The 20,000-nt window shown below is 36.5% G+C and overlaps 2 protein-coding genes across 2 annotated transcripts in view; one reads left to right on the forward strand and one right to left on the reverse strand.

The window, feature by feature from the left end:
• Positions 1–2,184: 2,184 nt before the first annotated feature.
• LOC142350840 (uncharacterized) lies at positions 2,185–6,761 on the forward strand. The gene is made up of 2 exons (XM_075402800.1): positions 2,185–2,408; positions 6,472–6,761. Exons 1-2 carry the CDS (start codon positions 2,222–2,224, stop codon positions 6,726–6,728), a joined length of 444 nt encoding a protein of 147 aa, XP_075258915.1. The 5' UTR covers positions 2,185–2,221; the 3' UTR covers positions 6,729–6,761.
• Positions 6,762–16,480: 9,719 nt separating this feature from the next.
• LOC142350723 (uncharacterized) overlaps positions 16,481–20,000 on the reverse strand; it is a 5,192-nt gene continuing 1,672 nt past the window's right edge. Inside the window, exons 2-3 of the mRNA XM_075402666.1 lie at positions 18,364–18,590; positions 16,481–16,823 (exon numbers count right to left, since the gene is read on the reverse strand). Coding sequence (XP_075258781.1) covers positions 16,561–16,823; positions 18,364–18,590 — 490 coding nt within the window. The 3' untranslated portion in view covers positions 16,481–16,560. The remainder of the gene's footprint in view (positions 16,824–18,363; positions 18,591–20,000) is intronic.

A 20,000-nucleotide genomic window follows, 5' to 3' on the forward strand; every position in this document is an offset into this window, starting at 1 on the left:
TTATTAATATTACTGGGTTCAGAAAAACATCCTAACAGAAATGACGCAAAAAAGTATAAACGTGTTTAGGAGAACAAACTTAAATATGTGCAATTCCCTTCGTCCTCTTTTTTTCAGCTTTATACGAGAAAAAAAGTGGCAGGAAAGAAAATTTCTGTAATTTTTCGTAAATAACAAAATTTTAAAGCACTCATTTCATAAAATCATTGTTTACCAAATTTTACGGCTTTACTTTTTCAGAATAAATATCGATAGAGCATAAGGAGAAAAAAAAACAATTTTCAAAGAATCAAAGCTTCAACAATTGTCGACTTCAATCAGGATTTTTCTCCATTTCGCTGAATTTTTGCATTTTCTGTCAGCTGCAAAAAAATCAGGTGCATCTTCTAAAAACCAAAAATCAGTTGAAAATAATTTTTAGTTAATTTTTCCGTAAAATTAAACAAACTATCAAAATGCGCATTATCAAAAAAAAAATTTTGGCAACTAAATTGATTTTACGTTGATTAGTTAAAATACAAGATTGTTTTAGTTGAATTCTTTGTTTTTAGAAGACTAAGATGTCATGGAGGACTGTTTTTTTTTGTGTCGTCCTGTGCGCCGTGTAAATTGACATTTCTTCGAATTGAAAATCTGTGATTTCATCACTACATGATGGTGAATTTTTCATTAAAAATAATAAAATTGGATTTGCATTGGTTTTGTGGACCATATTTTTTGACATTATCTGTTGAAATAAATTAACATTCACAATCCTGGGGTTTTAGTTTGCAATGGAGGCCATAAATTGGTTTTAGTGTGAGAGTGCTGAAGTTGACGGAAAGTCATAAATATTAAGCAAAAGTAATCCAATGTCAATTATTTAAGATCAGAAATAAGCATCTTTTGGAAAGTTTGGTTTGATCTCATTTTTTCCAACTACTAAATTGGTTCTTGACAGCGATTGCAAAATGATTTCTGCCACACATATGTTATAAAAAAATTTTTTTTTATATATATAATTTATATGTTCTTTTAGCCAAAATCAACACCAAAAATTAATTTGCTTTTGAGGATTTTGTCGTTTTCAATGACTTTATTTCATCTGCAGATTAGTTTGTTTTGTAAATTTTCTTCCAAATCAACAACAATGAAAACAGTTAATAAAAAAACTCTTTTTTAGAAAGTACTCATCATTTTTTTGTTTCCTGAATTCATGGTGCCAAAATGTTTTGGATTGTTTATCTGGTGTTTAGCTTATTCTTTTACCATGCAATGTTGCAAGACATTAGCGCCAAAAAAAATTTAAATTCTTTTCTGTTTTTTTGTTTTCTTTTCGCTCTTTTCTTTAATTGCCAAGAAAGTTTTCCTTTTGCAATCAAGTTTTTTTCAAGTGTTCTGTTTTTATTCACTTGCGGTTTTGTTGAGAATTATTAGTTTGCAACATTTTAACGCCAAACTTGCTAACACTTTAAATGCTAATATTGATATGTTCACAAAATTGGCAACAGTTTTTCTGTCTGTTTCTTTCTTTATTGTAAATCTGCGAGTCAATTCAGTTGTTTTGTAGTTTTCCAATCATTTAATGAATTTGTTTTCCAAAACTCACCTATGTCATGTTTTGATTGTTGAACTGAACTTGCCTCTTTTATTACTTTTTTGAGCAAGGTATCTATGTCATTTCACCGCACTGAAATCGCACAAGTATAGCACTGAAATCGAGTAGATAACTAAATTCGCTGCCATTTATAGAATAAATTAACTATGTTTTTTCCTTATTATTTATTATTTTTGTATTATTTTACCTCTACATGGTTTTTTAGCCTATTCCAGGTGACTTTGTTACATAAATTTTTAGCATCACAAAAAAATCAACGCCAATCGTACACTTATTTTGAGAGAAAAGCGATGATGCAACTAGTCGATACGTGCCTAATGGCTTATACGAATTGCAGAGATCTTGGAGCGGAGGATCAGAAACAAAGAATCTACCTGCCCCCCCCCCCCCCCCCCCCCGTGATTGTCATGCCCCCAATTACACATTGCATTGGTTTATAGCACATTACTATTAAAAACTATAAAAACCAACACGTGCCCTGCGGGGGAAGAGGCAACTGTTAAAATTTTGCTTAGTTTGGGGGCGGAATATGTCCAAATCAGAAAAATTCCAGCTCAGAAAATTTTTTTTCTCGTTCTCAGGTATCCAAACGAAAAATGCGAACTTCAAGCTGTTGAAGAAACGATGATGCTGAGCCAGGGCAACATGCACTTTGCAAAGGATAACCCATTTTTGCTAGTTTATATGAAGACTGCAGCTGAGACATACCGACATGGTTTGAGAAGTGGAACTGACATGGGACCTAGTTGCATGCACAGAGCGGCTCAGGTATTCTTGGGATACGAAAATCAACCCTCAAAGCCAATTTCAAGTACAAAATTTTGTTTTACAATTTGAAATTTGTGAAACTGACCCCAGCACCCTAACCACTCACCGCCCTGGATCAATTTTTTTTGGCCTCTTTTACGTTATAACGCCCCTCTCCCATCTCAATATACCCTCTCCGGTGCCCCCTCTCCCACCCCCCCCCCCCCCCCCCCCCCCGCTCAGTTATAAAAATTGTTGGGAGATCTGGAATAAAAAAAATGTTCGCGCGTGTTTCAAAATATGGTTTTTGCTTGACCAGAAACTGGTATGAAAAGGCTGCACTGCCATTTTGCTCATAAAAAGTTTACCAACTTAACTCTTTCTCGCGCAAGGAGATTCTCTTGTTAATCGGCAAAATTGGAGCAAAAAAATACAGCAGTCACTGCTGGTGATAATAACTTTTTTTTCAAAGTCATCAAAAAATAAGTTTTAGTTTCAGTTCTTCTATACAGAAATCAAAATAGAAACAAAAAATGTAGTTTCAAAAAATCTATATTGTTAAAGTTTAAGCTTCTGAGGCGTGCAATCCGAAAAAAGTTTTTAAAAAAATGAAGAAATATCTTTAAAAATGTAAAATAAATTTTATTAAAATTGAAGAAAGATTCATGATTACTTGATGTGAGATCTAATGGCTAAAAATCTTCAACATCAACAGAGTTAATACCGCTATTCATCACAGTTAACAGTCAAAATATTTTTTGTTGTAATAATCTTTTCCGAATTGTCACTGATTAATTTTTTTTAAATTAATTTTTTACTACCAGGAGAAATCTACTTTTGAAATATAACTAAGCAGTATAAAACGAATATTTTCTCGAAGAGTTGATTGTACAGTAAAAAATAAACAAAAAATGCAAACGCGCAATGCATCACACTAAATCTTTTTATAGGCAAAAATTAAAGTTTTGCTTAGCTTAGCTGACACAAAATTTCAAGTGTAGATGAGGTGAATGGCTTAGCATTTGATATATATTATAGTTTAAGTCTCAAAAGTTGGAAATTCTAAGTGACAGGTCAAAAGTTTTAATTACAGTACTCATACAAGATCGGTCTGAGATTAACTTTTTACAAGAGAGAATTTTGTCTTTCAGCAGAACTTTAGACGATAAATGTCAGCAGGAACGAAGATCATGCAGAAAAAAATTTTGAGAGAACAATGTGAACTTTTGTTTTGACCTTGGCCCTCACTTTTGTTTTCAAAAGAACTTTTGACCTTGAACTTCACTTTTGTTTTCAAAAGCAGAATTTTACTTAGCAAGAATACGTTTTTATGAACATTTTGCTGGAAATTGGTTTCATATACTACCGCTATAGGATTAATAATTTTAAACAAAAACGTTTGCATCCATCAAACTATTTGGGCTTGGTTTTTGAACACAAATTCAAATCGCTAAAATATAAAAAAGTGTTTGGAGCTATGAAAGTTTACAAACCATTAGAAACAGTTTGATGGAAGCTGACATTTCATTCAGAAATACTAATTCGATAGCGGTAGAAAATAAAACAGATTTATTGCAAAATATCTGATGATATATTTTTGCTCAAAGACCTGAAAAAGTTCGTAGAAAATTAAAAGTTGTAGATCACACAAATCAGCGACGAGTTAAATTTGAGTATTTCAGATAATCGACTTCTCACCCGAAGTGGTGAAAATAAGGAGAAATTTCACTCGTTTTAGAAAGTAGTTACCCATTTGTCTTACCTTTTTATAATGGCAAAAAAGCATATATAGTCCATCTTGTTTGATAGAGTAAAAACACCTCGTCAGCAATGAAAAATCTCTCGTTATATTGCTCACCATTTTCCGTCGCCAATTTTTGAGGAGATAGGCGAGTCGAGGAGTGAACGGAAAAAAAAGAAAGAAATGATCAGAGTTTGAGAGGACAATTTAGCAACCTCCGCTCAAAGCCCATTTTTTTTCCCGAAATGAGTTGAATTTGAGCGGAGTAAAAAACGCAAGAATTGAGCAAAATTTGAGCGGAAATATATTTAATCTGAAATGCTAAAACACGTTCGAGCATGTTTCAAGTTATTGGTATGCTCGACCAGAAATTGGTACGAAATGACTGCACCATCCCTTTTGCTCATGAAAAGTTTACCTCTAAAAGGCAAAAATTTTCTCACCAAATGAATTTTAGTCGACTAAAGATGTAATCTCATCCCAGCCCCCCCCCCCCCCTCCTCCTCCTCCTCCTCCTCCTCCCTCCCCCGCCAGCTCTACTCTTACAACATCGCCCTCCGCACCCCACCACTTTTAGATTTGGGGAATTTATAGGGGATATTCAACTCGGTGAGGGCTCACTTGTTCAGATTCAAATTCCCAGGTTACCCACCTTAGACGAAACTTTGAAAACTTACTAAGACTTATAAGCTGCCGTAGAAAACTTACAAAACTTTGTACGGCACCGTATAAGGCCGTAATAAGTTTTCAACGGCACCGTAGCCAATTGATGTAATTACCAATTTGTAAATTCTAAATTCCTAAAATCGACTTTAAATCTATCGCTTATCTCATACAAGTCACTTTTTCATCACTTTATGGCACTGGTTATAACTTTTTAAACCTCTGAAAAATTACAAATCTTAGTACGGTGCCGTATAAGGCCATATCAAGTTTTGTAATTTTTCTAAGGTAATGTTTTCGAACTTTAATTTTCACTGCAGGTAAGCCTGACGGTCAAAAAATTTTTCTCGAAACAGTTCGAAATTGCAAAAGCCTGTTACGCCTCTTCCAAGGCCGTACCGAACTTTGGAAGTCTAATGATATATTAGAGTTCGTGTCATTGATCAAGCAGAAAAACATTCAATTCTAAAACTCCATCAAAAGCGTCACAACTGAGATTTTGTTCCAAAGAAGACCAAAGCTTACGTATTATGTCTCAAAACTGGTTAGCTCTAAAATTATGTTCAAAAAAAAATTTTGAAAATTTTATTTTAAAACCTCTTTTTTTGCAATCGGGCCTTAGGGTTGTCGAAAGCTAACCAAAAGCAACCTAGGAGTCCTACTTTTTGAGTGGGTTCAGGTGCAAAAAGAGTTTTTGGTTTAGCTTGTATAGAAAAAAAGTTCTTCCGTTAGTTGAGGTTTTTCGCTTATTTGAAAATTTTATTTTAAAACGTCTTTTTTTGCAATCGGGCCTTAGGGTTGTCGAAGGCTAACCAAAAGCCACCGAGGAGTCCTACTTTTTGAGTGGGTTCAGGTGCAAGAAGAGTTTTTGGTTTAGCTTGTATAGAAAAAAAGTTCGTCTGTTAGTTGAGGTTTTTCGCTTATTTGAAAATTTTATTTTAAAACGTCTTTTTTTTACAATCGGGCCTTAGGGTTGTCGAAAGCTAACCAAAAGCCACCTAGGAGTCCTACTTTTTGAGTGGGTTTAGGTGCAAAAAAATTTTTGGTTTAGCTTGTATAGAAAAAAAGTTCGTCTATTAGTTGAGGTTTTTCGCTTATTTAAAAATTTTATTTTAGTTTGTCGTTTTTTTCTATCGGGTCGTAGAGTTGCCGAAATCTGACAAAAACCAACGTAGTAGTCCCACTTGTTGCGTAGGTTCTAGTGCAGTAATTATTTATTATTCCAGGTATTATTTTACTTTGTCTGTTTAGTGTTTCTGTTTTGGAGAGAGCTTTTCGAGCCTAGTTTTTTTAGCGAGTGCTCTGCTCAATTCTCCTATAGCTATAGTTTGTAACTCCCTCGTAGCCGGTCCCCAGCCCGGATGAGAAAGGAGGAGGGAAACACACCCAGAACATACTGGAAAAGTCCCAAAAGTCGGGTTATTCAACTTGACTGGAGCCTTTTCCGACAATTTTCCAGCTATTATTTTACCTTAATAACCTTATTAATCTTGGTACGGCCTTACTACGGCACCTTATTAGTCTTGATACGGCATTATCACGGCACCTTAGAAATCTTAGTACGGCCGTAGTACGGTGCCGTAGTAAACTTGACAAGAACTTAGTACGGTTTTTATCTAAGACTTATACGGTGCCGTAGTAAGGCCTTAGTAAATTTTCCAAGTCTGGTCAACCTGGGTTAATTTGAGAAAGTACCTTTGATTAATTTCGTCAGTTGTTTCAGCCCCTCATTTGACAATTGCACCCTCATTCCGAATCCGGCTTCTTCCTCAGATGGCTAAAATTAAACCCCCGAAAATGTTCCACGTGAACGTGGATCCCTCCTACTTTGAAGACTTCGTCAATTGCAGCTACTTACTTCATTTCAACGGACCGGAATTGAAACGAGTGCATGTCTCTGGAGATCCAAGAAGAGATGCCTATTCGTATTTCGGACCCAAATTTTGCCCATCTTCAATAGCCGATCTCACCAAGTTTTAGTACTATCAAAGGAATAAAACTTCTCGTTTTCCTTGTAACCGAATTATATGGAATAAGTTAATGAACTTTGGTTTCACTTTGGTTTCCAAAGAAAGTTAATGAACTCTGTTTTTGACTGGCCAGATTTAGATTGCCCCCGGGTTGAGGTTCCAGAACAAAGTAACTTGTGTAGAAACATGATCACACCCTTTTGGTTCTCACAAGGGGTGGGATGGGAAGGGCGAGCCGGAGGGGGCGGAGGGGGTGGAGGGGGTTTGTGGGGTTGGACTGGAGGAAAGTGCGACATGATAAATTATACAGCTCAAAAGACCATAGTTGATCTGATAGGAGGTAAAGTCAATAAAACAGCTTGATCAGATTGCAATATCTAAAAAAAAATCAGGAAAATTGTCTGATCAGAGAGAAATGTCTGGAAAACTGTCTGATCAGAGAGAAATGTCTGCAAAAACTGTCTGATCAGAGAGAAATGTCTGGAAAACTGTCTGATCAGAGAGAAATGTCTGGAAAACTGTCTGATCAGAGAGAAATGTCTGGAAAACTGTCTGATCAGAGAGAAATGTCTGGAAAACTGTCTGATCAGAGAGAAATGTCTGGAAAACTGTCTGATCAGAGAAAAATGTTGAGAAAGCGGCCCTAGACGAAAAATATTCAGATCTTAAACACAAGAAATTGTCGGTAACATTGTTTTTTCTAACCAAAAACGACAAAAGTTCCTACGATTTAGTCGGCATCTTCGCTTTTGGTTTTTGTTTGGTATTTAACCTAAAAAAAATATTCAATATCGTCCTGTTTAAACATAAAACAGATTCGGTTACATCGTTTTTTAACCGACTTAAGACAGATTCGGTAGCTTTGTTGTTAAATTGCTTGAGATATTCGACATCTTCGTTTTTAAACGTAACAAAGGTTCGTTGTTGTTGAGAGAATAACCATGATTTTTATCTTGGGGGTTTGAAACGCAGAGCAGTCAGGCAGAGAGAACGAATAACGATCGGAACCTTCGGTTTCAAGTAAGTGTGGGTTTTTGAGTTTGTGAGTGTGTTTGCATCTGTTTGTGTGTTTCTTTGTCCTTATGTGTAAGTTTGTGTCTTTCTTGTGAGTCTGTGTGTTTTTGTGTTGCTGTGCGTGTGTCTGTTTGTCTGTGTCCATGTGTGTTTGTTTGTGCGTCCCAGTGTATGTGACCTCGCGTGTTCTTCTCTGTATTGGTATGTGTGGCATTGTTGGTTTGGTTTTGTGTGTTGGTGTTTTTGTGATTGTTTGTCTTTGTGTGTTTGTGTGTGTGTGTGTGTGTTTGTGTGTTTGTGTGTGCACTTGTGTGTGTTTGTGTGTGCTTTTTTGTGTTCGTGTCTCTGTTCGTTTTGTGTGTGTTTCCGTTTAACCCTTTGGGTGTGTTTTCGTGTCTTTTATGTGAGTTGATGTGTGTCCTTGGATGTGTTTGTGTGTCAATTTGTGTGTCTGTCTTTGTGTTTGATTGTGGTTGCGTGCGTGTTTATGTGCGTGTTTGATGTGTTTCTGTGTATCTTGTGCTTACCTTTGTGTCTTTGTTTTGTGTGCGCTGTGTGTTTGGGTGTGTGAGCGTGTTTTTTTGTGTATGTGTGTATTTGTGGGTGAGTTTCAGTAGTTGCCTTTGTGTGCGTGTGTTTGCGAGTACTTTTGTGTGTGGATGTTTGGTTGTAATTCTGTGTTCGTGTCTTTCTTTGTTGTGTTCGTGTGTTGATTGTGTGTTTGTGTTTCCTCATATTGGTGTAATTTGGTGTCCTGTGTTTGTGCATATGGGTTGGCGTATGTGTTTGTTTGCCCATATGTGCTTGTTTGTTTATGTGTCCTTGTGTGAGTGTTTGTGTTTGTGTAATTGTGTATCTTTGTGTGATTTTGTTTTGTATGTCCTTGTTGTAAAAATTTATGAGTGTGTGCTGTGTATAGGAGTATATAAGTTTTTTATGCATGCCCTTGTGTGTTTCTTTGTTTTTCCGTGTGTTTATGTGTGTTTGTGTGTCCTTGTGTTTGTTTATTTTTGTGTGTATTTGAGTGTCAGTGTGTCTGTGCATGTGTGTGTGTGTGTTTTATTGTGTGTGCGTGTGTCTAAGTAAGTGTTTTTGTGTTTGTGTGTGTTTGTGTGTGTGTGCGTGTGAGTGTGTGTGTTTGTATGCTTGTGTTTTGCTTCTGTGCTTCTGTGTGTGTGTGTGTGTTTGAGAGTGTGCTTTAGTATGTGAGCTTGTGTGTGTGTGTGTGTTCCTGTGTGTTTGTCTGTCCCTGTGTGTGTTCACGTGTGTGATGAGTGATTGTGTTTCTCTGTGCTTTGTGCTTGTAAATGCTTTTGTGCTGTGTTGGGTTTTGTGTGTTTGTGTGCGTGTTTTATTGTATATGTGTCCTTGTGCTTGTATGTCTGTGTTTGCGTGTGTATGAGTGTGTGTGCTGTGTGTCGGTGTATAAAACTGTGATTTGTTTTCCTGTGTGTTTGTGAGTTTTAGTGTGTGTGCGTGTGTGTGTGTGAGTGTGTTTGTGTTTTTTTTGTTTGTGTTTTGTTTCTGTTTTTGTGTGTGTTTGTGTTTTTGTGTGTGTGTGGTTGTGTGTGTGTGGGGGTGGGGGAGGGGCTGCGTGCGTGCGTGCGTGCCTGCGTGCGGGCGTGCGTGTGTGTGTGTTCGTTTGTTCGTGTGTGTGTATTTGTTTGCCGTTTATGTTTACCTGTGTGGGTTTTAGTCTGTTTGTTTGTTTTTGTGTTTTTTCTGTGCCAGTGTATGTATATTTGCTTTCGTGTGTGTGTTCTGGTGTTTCTTTGTGTTTGTGTGCGTGTGTATTTTTGTGTGGGTGTTTGTTTGTTTGCTTTTGTGAGTGTGTTTCTTGTCTGTTTCTGTGTGTTTTGTATTTTAGTCTGTGTGAGCGCGTGTGTGTGAGTCTGTGTGTGCTTGTGTGAAGGTGTGTGTGTTGAAAAATCTCAGTGTTTAAGAGCAGCTTAACGAGTGTCAATTTTCAGCCAATAGAAAACCATTCTATGGATTTGGATAACCTGACTGATCGCTGCCTTATTTAGCACTTCAATCAAATTATATTGAACCATCGACGAATTTGAATTTTTAATATTTGTTTTGACCCAACGAAGGGTTTTTGATCTACGAAAACATTTTCGAAATCTATAATTTTATGTGCAAGAATACTAATCGTGGTAAAGTTGCGTGAAATGATTTTATACAGTTTAAGTATTGTGACCTGCACAGCAATAGTTTAAATCATTGGGGTATTATTTAACTCTCAAACAGTAATATTTATCTCATTTTTAAACTCACTCACCGTAAGATTTGAGTTCAAGGCACGCATGCTAGTTATTTAGATTCAGCATTTATTAAGTAATTGCTGAAAAAAAATCTCTGAAAGTTCTTAAATTTCTAGTTTTTTAGAGCGGCAAAAGTTGTTTTTGTTCCCTCTGGTCGTTTTGACTCATTTTCAGCCAAAAAACAGTTTAAAAAATGCGACATTTTGCATTATTTTTCAACAGGCAAAAGTAAAGATTGAAAAACTATGCAAAGAAGATAAAGTATAGGTTGTCCTGATTTTTTACTCTGATTATTGTAATTTTTGCCATGATCAGGATACCTGGCAGATTAAGATACAGAATAAGAGTAAGTATCATCCAGTGCGTAAAAGGATGCGACCTCAGTCTGGGTAAGAAAATAAGTTTATTCAAAAAACAAAGAGAGTCTTTGATAGGCACTTTGTTCTTGAGACAGCTTCGATTTCAATCAGCAGTGACGTTCTTCGCAAACAATACGTAAGGAAGTACTAGTGCTATTTAAAAAAAGTCCTAAAACGACATGAAAGCGGTGAAAATTGAATCAAATGGAAAATTTGGAAGCGCAAAGAATCATCTTAGTTATTGATACTTCAAAATTAAGTAAACAATTACGCGGATCTGCGAGTCATAATATTTCAGTACTGAATAATGAAAACTTCGTTATGATTTTTACTATGGCCAGATTTCTGATCACCGGACTCATATGACATTTCATTGTAGCTTATAACAATCAGTTTCCGTTACAACAATCCGTGGGTCCGCTCTCGTACTGATTATAAGAGTCGCGAGATTAGAGGCACATATGAAACGCTTACAGGCACGTACTGAAAGGCACATCTACTCTTTGATTCCGTATCTCATCCGCTTGATGTGGAGTCTTCGTCAAATATTTTGTCACCCAATGAGAGTGGATAACAAAATCTGATGATTTTTTGACGTCTTGCCCAATGGAAGGGGAGCTCAAAAATTTATTTGTCATCGTATGAATCGTAAATCAGCGGCATGAAATTTTTGCGAGCGAATACAAGAGGAGTAACTAAAAGATTTTTCCAATATGGACTGGAGTGCAGTTTCATGGACCTAGTGATCACCGAATCGAAAAACTTGCAAGCAACCTAAAAGCAATCTTACAAGTGAATGCATACGGGTACCAAGTTGAGCGGAAGATTTTGCACGTTTTTCGATCCACTTGCACGAATATTACAAGCTTATCGATTACCCTGCAAGATTCTTGCAATCTTTTCGACTCATTTTGCAAGATTACTTGGAAGATGTGATTCCTTTGCTCGCAAAAGGGGGCCAACAGAGAATTAGTGCGGAGTTTTGCATCAGTAATTTTTTCTCAGCTTTTGCATGAGTCTTTTTAGCTTCTTTGAGGAATGGAACCTTTTATATTCTTTGCATTAGTGAGCTCCATATCAAGCGCACCTGAACGAGCCGCCAAAGGAAACTGAATACCCTAAATAGCTAAGATTGATGTGCAGAGGGGTCACAATTAAGGGTGGTTATCGCTCTGCACAAAGATACAGACAAACAATTAAATGAACATCTAATTGAACCATAAAGGGGGCACAGAGAGGGTTGGGGGCTACCTCATTATTGCTGCTGCCAATCATGTGACAATTTTAGGGCAAGTTTTGTTAAGCAAACTGTTTGCTGTGATACTTTCGAGAAGTGTCAATAAAAATAAAGGTATCCGTCTGTTGGTTTTGCTATAAACAATTGAAATAAAAGAAGAAAAAAGTTGAAAGTATTTTTTGTTGTTTGTTGTTTGTCAGGTTAAGTTAATTTTAAAAACAAGGATTTGGATGAGTCGAGGTGTTTTCAGTTATAAGACATTTCATTGTAACCCAATACAATCAATTTCCGTTACAGCAATCCGCTGATTGCAAGAGACGCGAGATTAGAGGCTTATATGAAACGACTACAGGCACATACTGAAAAGCAGATCTACTCTTTGATTCCTTATCTTTTCCGCTTGATGTGGAGTCTGCGTCAAATATTTTATCACCCAATGAGCGGGGACAACAAAACCAATGGGAGGGGAGCTCACACATTTAATTGTCTTTGTATGAATCTTAAATCAATGGCACGAAGTATTTGCGAGCGAATACTGGAGGAGTAACTAAAGATTTTTCCAAGTTGGACTGGAGTGCAGTTTTATGGACGTTGTGATCGCCGAAGTGAAAAATTTGCAATCAACTTGGAAGCAAACTTACATGTGAATGCATACGGGTACCAAATCGCTTGCAATATTTTTGCAAGTTTTTCTTTTCACTCGCAAGAATCTTACAGGCTTATCAATTCATTTGCAAGATGAATCGAAAAGCTTGCAAGGTGAAGCAAAATCCTTGCAAAAACCTTTCCTTGCAAGCTCATCCTTGCAAGCTTTTTAATTCATATGCTCGCAAAAGGGGGTCAAAAGAGAGGGTGCAAATTTTTGCAGCAGTAAGTTTGTCTCAGCTTTTGCATGAGACTTTTCAGTTTCTTTGAAGACTGGAGACTGTGCATTACTGAGCTCCATATGAAGAGCACCTAACCTAGCCACCAAAGAAACAAAGACCCTATATAGCTAAGACTGATATGCTTTGGGGCACAAATAATGGCGAATTATTTCTGCTGCCAATCATGAGACAGTAAGACAATTTTAGGGCAGGTTGTTTGGTACAACCAGTTTGGTGTGATACTTTTGCGAAGTGTCAATAAAAATAAAAAGTATCGATCTCTTGGTTTTGCTGTAAACATTTGAAAAAAAAAATGAAAAATAAAGTAGAAAGTAATTGTTTTTGTAGTTTATTAGGTTAAGTGAAGTTTAAATTGAAGGATTTGGATGAATTGAGGTATTTTCAGTTGGTTTCCGAAACGTGTCCTTGAATTTGAAATCATGCAAGAAGCATGAAAGATTCTCGCAAGAATTCACATGCAACAGGTATTTAGGGAACGGGTCATTGGGAATGAGTTTTGCCAATCGAAGTTAAGATTCTTGCAAAATTTTTTAGATTCTTGTAAGATTTTGAATCCGAATTTAAAAAGTTTCCATTGATTTCAGTTTAGCTTTTTGTTTAATGAACAATAAATTGCTTCTATCGTCTTTTCTAAAACTTTAGTACCCTGATTTAATGTTTTGACTGGATTGACATCTTGCAAGACTCTTGCAAGAATCTTGCAATTCTTGAATCAGCTTGCAAGACTCGTAAATTCACTCATCACTAGGGTGATGATTCAAACTGAACTGATATTAGTAACAATGATCTGTCGTAAACCAAAATTGTCACAGTCAATGAATTTATCAATATTAACTTTAGAAAATCTTAAGAAAAACTTTCCCTAAACCAAGTGTGCCACGCTGCACGTGTTTAACTTGTTGCACCGATCTATTATTTGAGAATATTTATTGTCCCCCAAAAAATCATGGTAGAATTCAGAGCACTTTTCTGAGCTTGTTCTCAACATAATTAACTTCAAAAGAATAGTTATAAATATTCTACAAATTGGTTTTCACTAAACTGTATCAACGACAAATACAGTAACTGAACACCTTACCAACGAAAACAAAAATAGTTATGTGATAAAATTTTGTTCACCGAACAAAGAAAAGTCTTAGGTTGTGACGTTATTGGAACAAGGCTACAGCAACGGAAATTCCGGTGAACGAAAGAAAGTCTGGACATAAGATCTCTCTGTTTGAGATGGTCTGGAAATACCGATTTCCATCTGCCACCTCAACTTGGGTATCTAAGACGACCGATATTATTGACTCGCAGAAGATAACAGCCGTTTCAGAGAGCTCGATGGCCCAATAGAAATACTAGAAAATCAAGCAGTCAATGCAACTTCAAAAAGTGGCGCCAATTGGTCCTAACAATGACGTATATAGATCACAGCAGCAGCATCAATTTACCAAGGACACAGTTGGACAAAAAAGAAAGACAGATACTGTGAATAATGTGAAGATATGACATGCAACTATACTCACTTTTTATGGAGAAAATAAGCTCTGAAGATATATATCCTAGAACAGAAAACCAATTGTAAAAAATATTTGCTCTCCTTTAAGTTTTCAGCTCTATTAATTTACAAACAGACTTTTCTGATTACAACTTTTTGTTTCAAACAATCTCCTCTTCCATATACGCCTGATGAAAAAGCTTTGTTTTACAAATCATTTGAGAATATTTTTGCAAGATTTGACTTCCAACTTTAATTTTGTTCATATGCTACCTTCAATTTTACCCACCGAGGTCAAAGTTTTTGAATTCACTCTTGTCTTATCGAACTTGCTAGCAGATTAATCAACGGCAGGCAGTTGACGATTCATTACCTAAGCGTCAATAATTATCGGATTTGATTTATTTTGCTTGATAAATTGAAAGCAAATCTGCATTATTATTCTACACATTTTGGTTTGGCACCCAAAAACAAACTATTTTTGGGTAGTAAATAAACTAAGTCGAGGTATTGAAAGGATTAAAAATTGCGTCAAAATTTTTATAAACTTGACGTAATGTCTGAATCGCCGTACTCACAAAAAATTATTTATTACCAAATTTTCAGCAAAAACAACATAAACGGGAAAACGTCGGTGAAGGCGTTCTGAATTCCACACAACCAGCTTAAAGATTTTACGGCAATTTTCACGGCAATTGATTAACAGGATTTTTGTCCCAAGAATTCAAGCCAAGGACGAGACTCCTGAAAATTAACAGATGGAACGCATAAAAACAAATTAATCATATGAAAAAAACTGCAAGTGTCTCAGAAACTGCTTTCTGGGGGGTCATATTTTTTTATATCTTCGCAGCCACTGCAAACTGACAAAAATTCGATTATCAAATCATGAGCAACTGGGCATAAATTAACCGGCATGTCGCAAAAGTCACAACTAAAAAACAGTCCAGCTGTTTCAATTTCTAATTCCCCAATTTCCAACAAAACTGATTCATACCTGACGAAGCAAACAGTTTTTAAATTTTGTATCTTTGTCTTGTTTTGCTCTAGCAGCTCATCTCGCTTACTTCTACATAATTTAGTTTTGCTAGGAAAAGCTGCCACACATTAAACACAATGAGCTGATATCTGAACATCTATCAAATCTAATCTTGAGTGACGTGCTTTGAGTTTCCTGACTTGAAACAGATTAAGCCTTCGTGATAGTTTTCATGATTTTTAATGGGAACAGCTAAAAAACAATTTGAAGACAGATTTTTCAACCGAAAGTGCTCGTTCCTGATAAGCTCATTATCAAATAGCTTTTGCATATAATCACACCAATTAAATTTAATTATATTTAATTTAATTACACTTATGTACTAAAATAAATAACCACACTCCAGGCAGTATTATAACAATTGTTAAACCCTCTGTTACTTGTTATGACTATTATGGTTAACAAAGTGTTCTTTTTTTAAATTTTTGTCAACTGTATATTTGAGTTAAATATTTTGTCATATTGGTCTTGGTGAAATACTTTTCAAGCTACACAAGCGCTAAGGTAAATTATGCAAGTGGTCAGGTAGACTATTAAGCGCTCAGATAATCAATACACCAAAGAAAAGCTAGGTTGGCCAAAAAAACGTTATTCTGTCAGGGTATTTTTCTACAGAACAAAGTTTCACCTATCTTCTGCAAATAAAAAAAAGATTAAAATATTCCACACAAAAATTTTAATGGAAATTTTTGAGACACGAGATACGTAATACATGGTCATATTTCCTGGAAGGACATTTGGTTTGCAAAAAGAACGAGATAATTTCAAGGATTAATGTTACTTGTTTTTCTTTGTACATTAATAAGTATTTATGTTGTTATTTTGTATACTTCGTAGTAAAATTACATTACTTTTTCCATATTACGATTATCTAAAATGCACAGGGGACCCACCATAAACCTTTCTTGGCAACCATATCCCGGTCGCATTTGGAGATTATGAAAATATGGAAACCATAGAGTAGACCATGGGAAAAAACAACATTGCTCAAAAAGATCTTAAAACACCCATGCATTGCACTCTGAGAGGAGAAGAGCTAACTCAACGCAACACTTGAAAAAAATCACGTTCATGGTATCTTTCAGCGATAACCAGGACCATGCACGTTTATGGTGCCATGTTTGACCATGAAAGTCAAAGTCAAAAATACCGAACATTAGGGAGAACAGTTAAACTAACATCTTTTGACTACGTTGAGCCTTCCAAAAAACAAATTCAGCTATTTTTTATTATTTGTTTCTCGGCAAACGTATCTAAAACCATAGTTTTGTAAACTCATTATTTCTTTTTTATTTTTAAGGATACACAAAAACAATAGGGAAAACATGTAAAATGTAAAACTGAATAATATAATTAAGACAAGGGCAATTTGACAACCCCCCCCCCCCTGATATCACGTTATAATGTATGTCATTAAGTGGCTAATCTTTCCACTACTAGATTTTCTAGCAAATAATAAGTACCCGTTATGCAGAGAAAGGGGGTGGGGTTGCCGAACAAAGTGACCTCTAAATAATCGAAGATTAGACATTTTAAAATCTTTAATAAAAGAAAATTTAAAACTTCCGGATGTGACTGAAAGATTTGGGGCAGATTTTGGGACCCAAGTAGGAATAAGCATCTCGGTGTGGGTTTCCAGTGATCGCTCTAGTCTTTGACTTCTTCCCGTTCATATGCAGTGTGTAACTGCAGTTGACGAAGTTGTCAAAATACGACCCATCGACTGTTAAATCGAACAGCTTGGGGGGCCGGGCTCCGACTTTGACCATTGTAGCGAGTAACCGAAATTTGAAAGAGGGTGCAATTGTTAAATGTGGCGCTAAAATAAAGAAGTTAAGCTAGAAGTTAACTTTTTATTATCTAGTTGTCCTCAGGTAGACACAGTTATAGTCGCCACCAAGTTATTAGACTCCGAGGCGAAGCCGAGTTGTTGAATAATTTCGAGAGGGAGATTAAAAAAACGTGTGATAGAGTTTTAATCATCTCTTTTTATGATTACAACAGTCGCTCAACTGTTGAAACTGGCTCCCAGACCGAGGGGTGCGCTCGAAATTGTCCTGATGAGACTTATTCGAACGCATACCTGACCATTTTGCGCTAAAAATTACAGGGCAGTTTCGAGCGCACGATTGCACTTGAGTCTGATCATGAACGGCTTCGAGCGCAACTGGATCTGATCATAAGCGGTTCGCGCTCAAGATAGTGGTTATTCCTGCGCTCGACAGCTTTCGATCAGAGAGCGTTTCCAGCTCAACTGAGTCTAATCAGAAATAATTTCGTACGCAAGTGGGTCTGTTTGTCCAGAGACCATTGAGAGTGTATTATTTTTTCAATGATTTTTTTCACTTAGAGCTGTCGTCTCTGCCAAGCAGTTTTCTAATCATAGTCTAGAGTCCGATGGCTCTGATCAGAACCAAATGGTCAAAACGATATCAAACTCCGCTCCCCTTCAGAGCATTTTAATTAACTGTATATCAAGACGTTTCTTGTGGATTGGTGAATATTTCTAAGATTTTCGTTTTTAAAGGGTGATTTTTTTATCGAATTCAGATTTTTATCGAATACTGCATTAACCGCTATAAACAACAAATCTTACAAAATTTGTACAGCATTCACGGCTATTTTTACACTTTATAGCAATTGCTAGCGGTGACCCGTCGAATCGAGCGTCTGATCAGAACTGCATTTGAGCGCAGGTGGGTCTGATAAAAGTACATTTTAGCGCAGGTGGATGTCATCAGGAACCGAGCGTCTGATCAGAAATACATTTGAGCGCAGGTGGGTCTGATAAGAAGTACATTTTAGCTCAGGTGGGTTTCATCAATAATGCAGCATTCGTCAGGAATGCAGCAATGCGACTGAGTCTGATTAGAGACGGATTGGAACGCACTCCGAGTGACAAGAAACTGTCGAGCACACTTGAGCTTGATCAAAGAAAGAATGCACTCTGAGCGCACAGTAATCGTCGATTGCGGTTAAGTCTGATCAGAGACGAATTCGAACGCAATTCGTGTGCACTGAAGGTATTGAGAGGACTTGAATCTCATCAGCGATGGTTTCCAATGCACTCCAAGGTCACAAAAACGGTCGAATTCGGTTGAGTCTGATCAGAGGCACTTTTGTTCTGGGACATTTAGATGAGGACGATTTCGAGCGCAATCCTCATCCTGTTTGCAACCAGTCACAATTGATTTTCCAAGAGAACTCATTTCCCTGCGGAGAAAACTAACATGTAGAAACCGAATGGTTCCTTCGATTGTGTTTTTTTTTTTACAAAATTGTTAAGGCAATCTATGCACGACTGAAATATTTTCAAATTTTAATTAACCAATTTTAAAATTTTTGAGCTCTTTGCTTACTTTTCTTTGGCGTAGATGGCTGGTTCTTGTACCCTAAAACAATAGAAGCTGCTTCGTGTACTAGTGGAGGGCCCAACGCTAAAAATTTTAGCCCCTGTCGGTAGGTGTCATTCATTAAATGTAGGTACTTCAGTAACACTGGGTTGTGTTTTTGAAAGTGCATTGTTCCCTGGTTCAACATTCTTGATTTCTCCATTGATCGGGGTTCACATGTTTCGGTTGGGTATCTGTCAAAGCAAAAAAAAAGTATTTGAATATTTGAACATTCACCGTTTGTACCCACCCACTTCCCTCTTCCCCCCCCCCCCTCCCCCCTCCCAGCTTAATGGGTACATTTTATTGACGCACGAGCCATTTTTTTTATTTGTGCACGTGTCACCCAAACGCATGTGCCATTTTTTACATAAGGGTTTACCATGTAATGACACGTGCTCTATAAATGGGGGGAGCATTACGTACTGGGGGGGCACAAATGGAAAAGATCCGAATTTTTTCGCGGATCGAGGCTTGTGAGATTTTGTGAAATGTTACTCGAAAACCTTAAGACTCGAAAACCTTGCGGTGAGTTTATAGTAAAAACTGGAATAGCCAAAATACACATAAAACAAGAAATTACCTCCGAAAAAGTTTTTTCCGTGGAAATTTAAGTTATCATATCTGTAATTGTTGGCTGAAAATCTTGAAAACGGAAAATGTTTATTGTTCAAGATCTTTCCAGACCAACGCTTATCCTGCAAAACGATATAAATGTTGCAAGATCTTGCAAAACTATGTTTATCTTGCAAGCTCATCAAGATATCAGATTGAACCCTGACTAAGTAAATAACAACTCTTGTGAATGCGTTTTTTTATGAGGAAGAGAAAGCAGTCAGCGTGGATAGAAATTCAATATCAAGATGGTCTAAGCATTCTCTTTTCGTGAATTGGCCTACAGCTCTTTTTAGCCAAAGCTTTTTTTAGCCAAATGGGTATCAACTATCGATCTTTGATGAAAACTAATAAAAGCGGTTTTCCTCAAAGCTGAATTGATTTGACAATAAAATTTGAAATCAGCAAGTGACGCACTTAAAAACAAAAAAAAAATGTCTAGAACAATTTAGCCTTCTGTCAAAAGTCCAGTTATCATATTTGTAATTGGTGGCTATTAATTTGCACTATTTTATCTTAATCAATTTCCCTTCTTTTGATTCATTTTTATAGATGGAAAATGGGACGCTATGAAAAACGTGTGGAGAGATTTTACTTTGACCTATGCAGGATCGAAAATATCTGAAAACGACAGAACGGTATAGTTGTCATTTTTATGCATCAAACTTTTTTTTCTCATATTAGATTTTAAGAAAAGAATAATGACCAAAGGGAAATGGTAGAAGGTTGAGAGAGAGAGAGAGAGCAACCTAATGTAAATTTGCACAAGATAATCTAAAACATAGCTTGATTTGTTCAATGCATACTTGGCTAGACAAAAGAGGAGCGAGGCAGAACATGAGAATTGGTTATAAGAGACGGCCAAGTCTTCGATGCTAATAGCATTTGATGAAAGGTTTAGCACAACTCGGCTTGCAAATTAAAATATTGGTCGTATTGGTCAACTTTGAAAGTAGTTGAGCCTGTTTAGATCCCTAACATTTTATTTT

Source organism: Convolutriloba macropyga, chromosome 12 (genome assembly GCF_964194025.1).
Source record: "Convolutriloba macropyga chromosome 12, txConMacr16.3, whole genome shotgun sequence".
NCBI lineage: Eukaryota > Metazoa > Xenacoelomorpha > Acoela > Convolutidae > Convolutriloba > Convolutriloba macropyga.

What these genes read in the sequence shown, in the direction of transcription:
- LOC142350840 (XM_075402800.1), top strand. Translation starts at nt 2,222, where the DNA reads ATGATGCTGAGCCAGGGCAACATGCACTTTGCAAAGGATAACCCATTT. An exon ending in ACCCTCAAAGCCAATTTCAA is followed by an intron (nt 2,409 to 6,471) that starts GTACAAAATTTT and finishes CAGTTGTTTCAG; the next exon opens with CCCCTCATTTGACAATTGCA.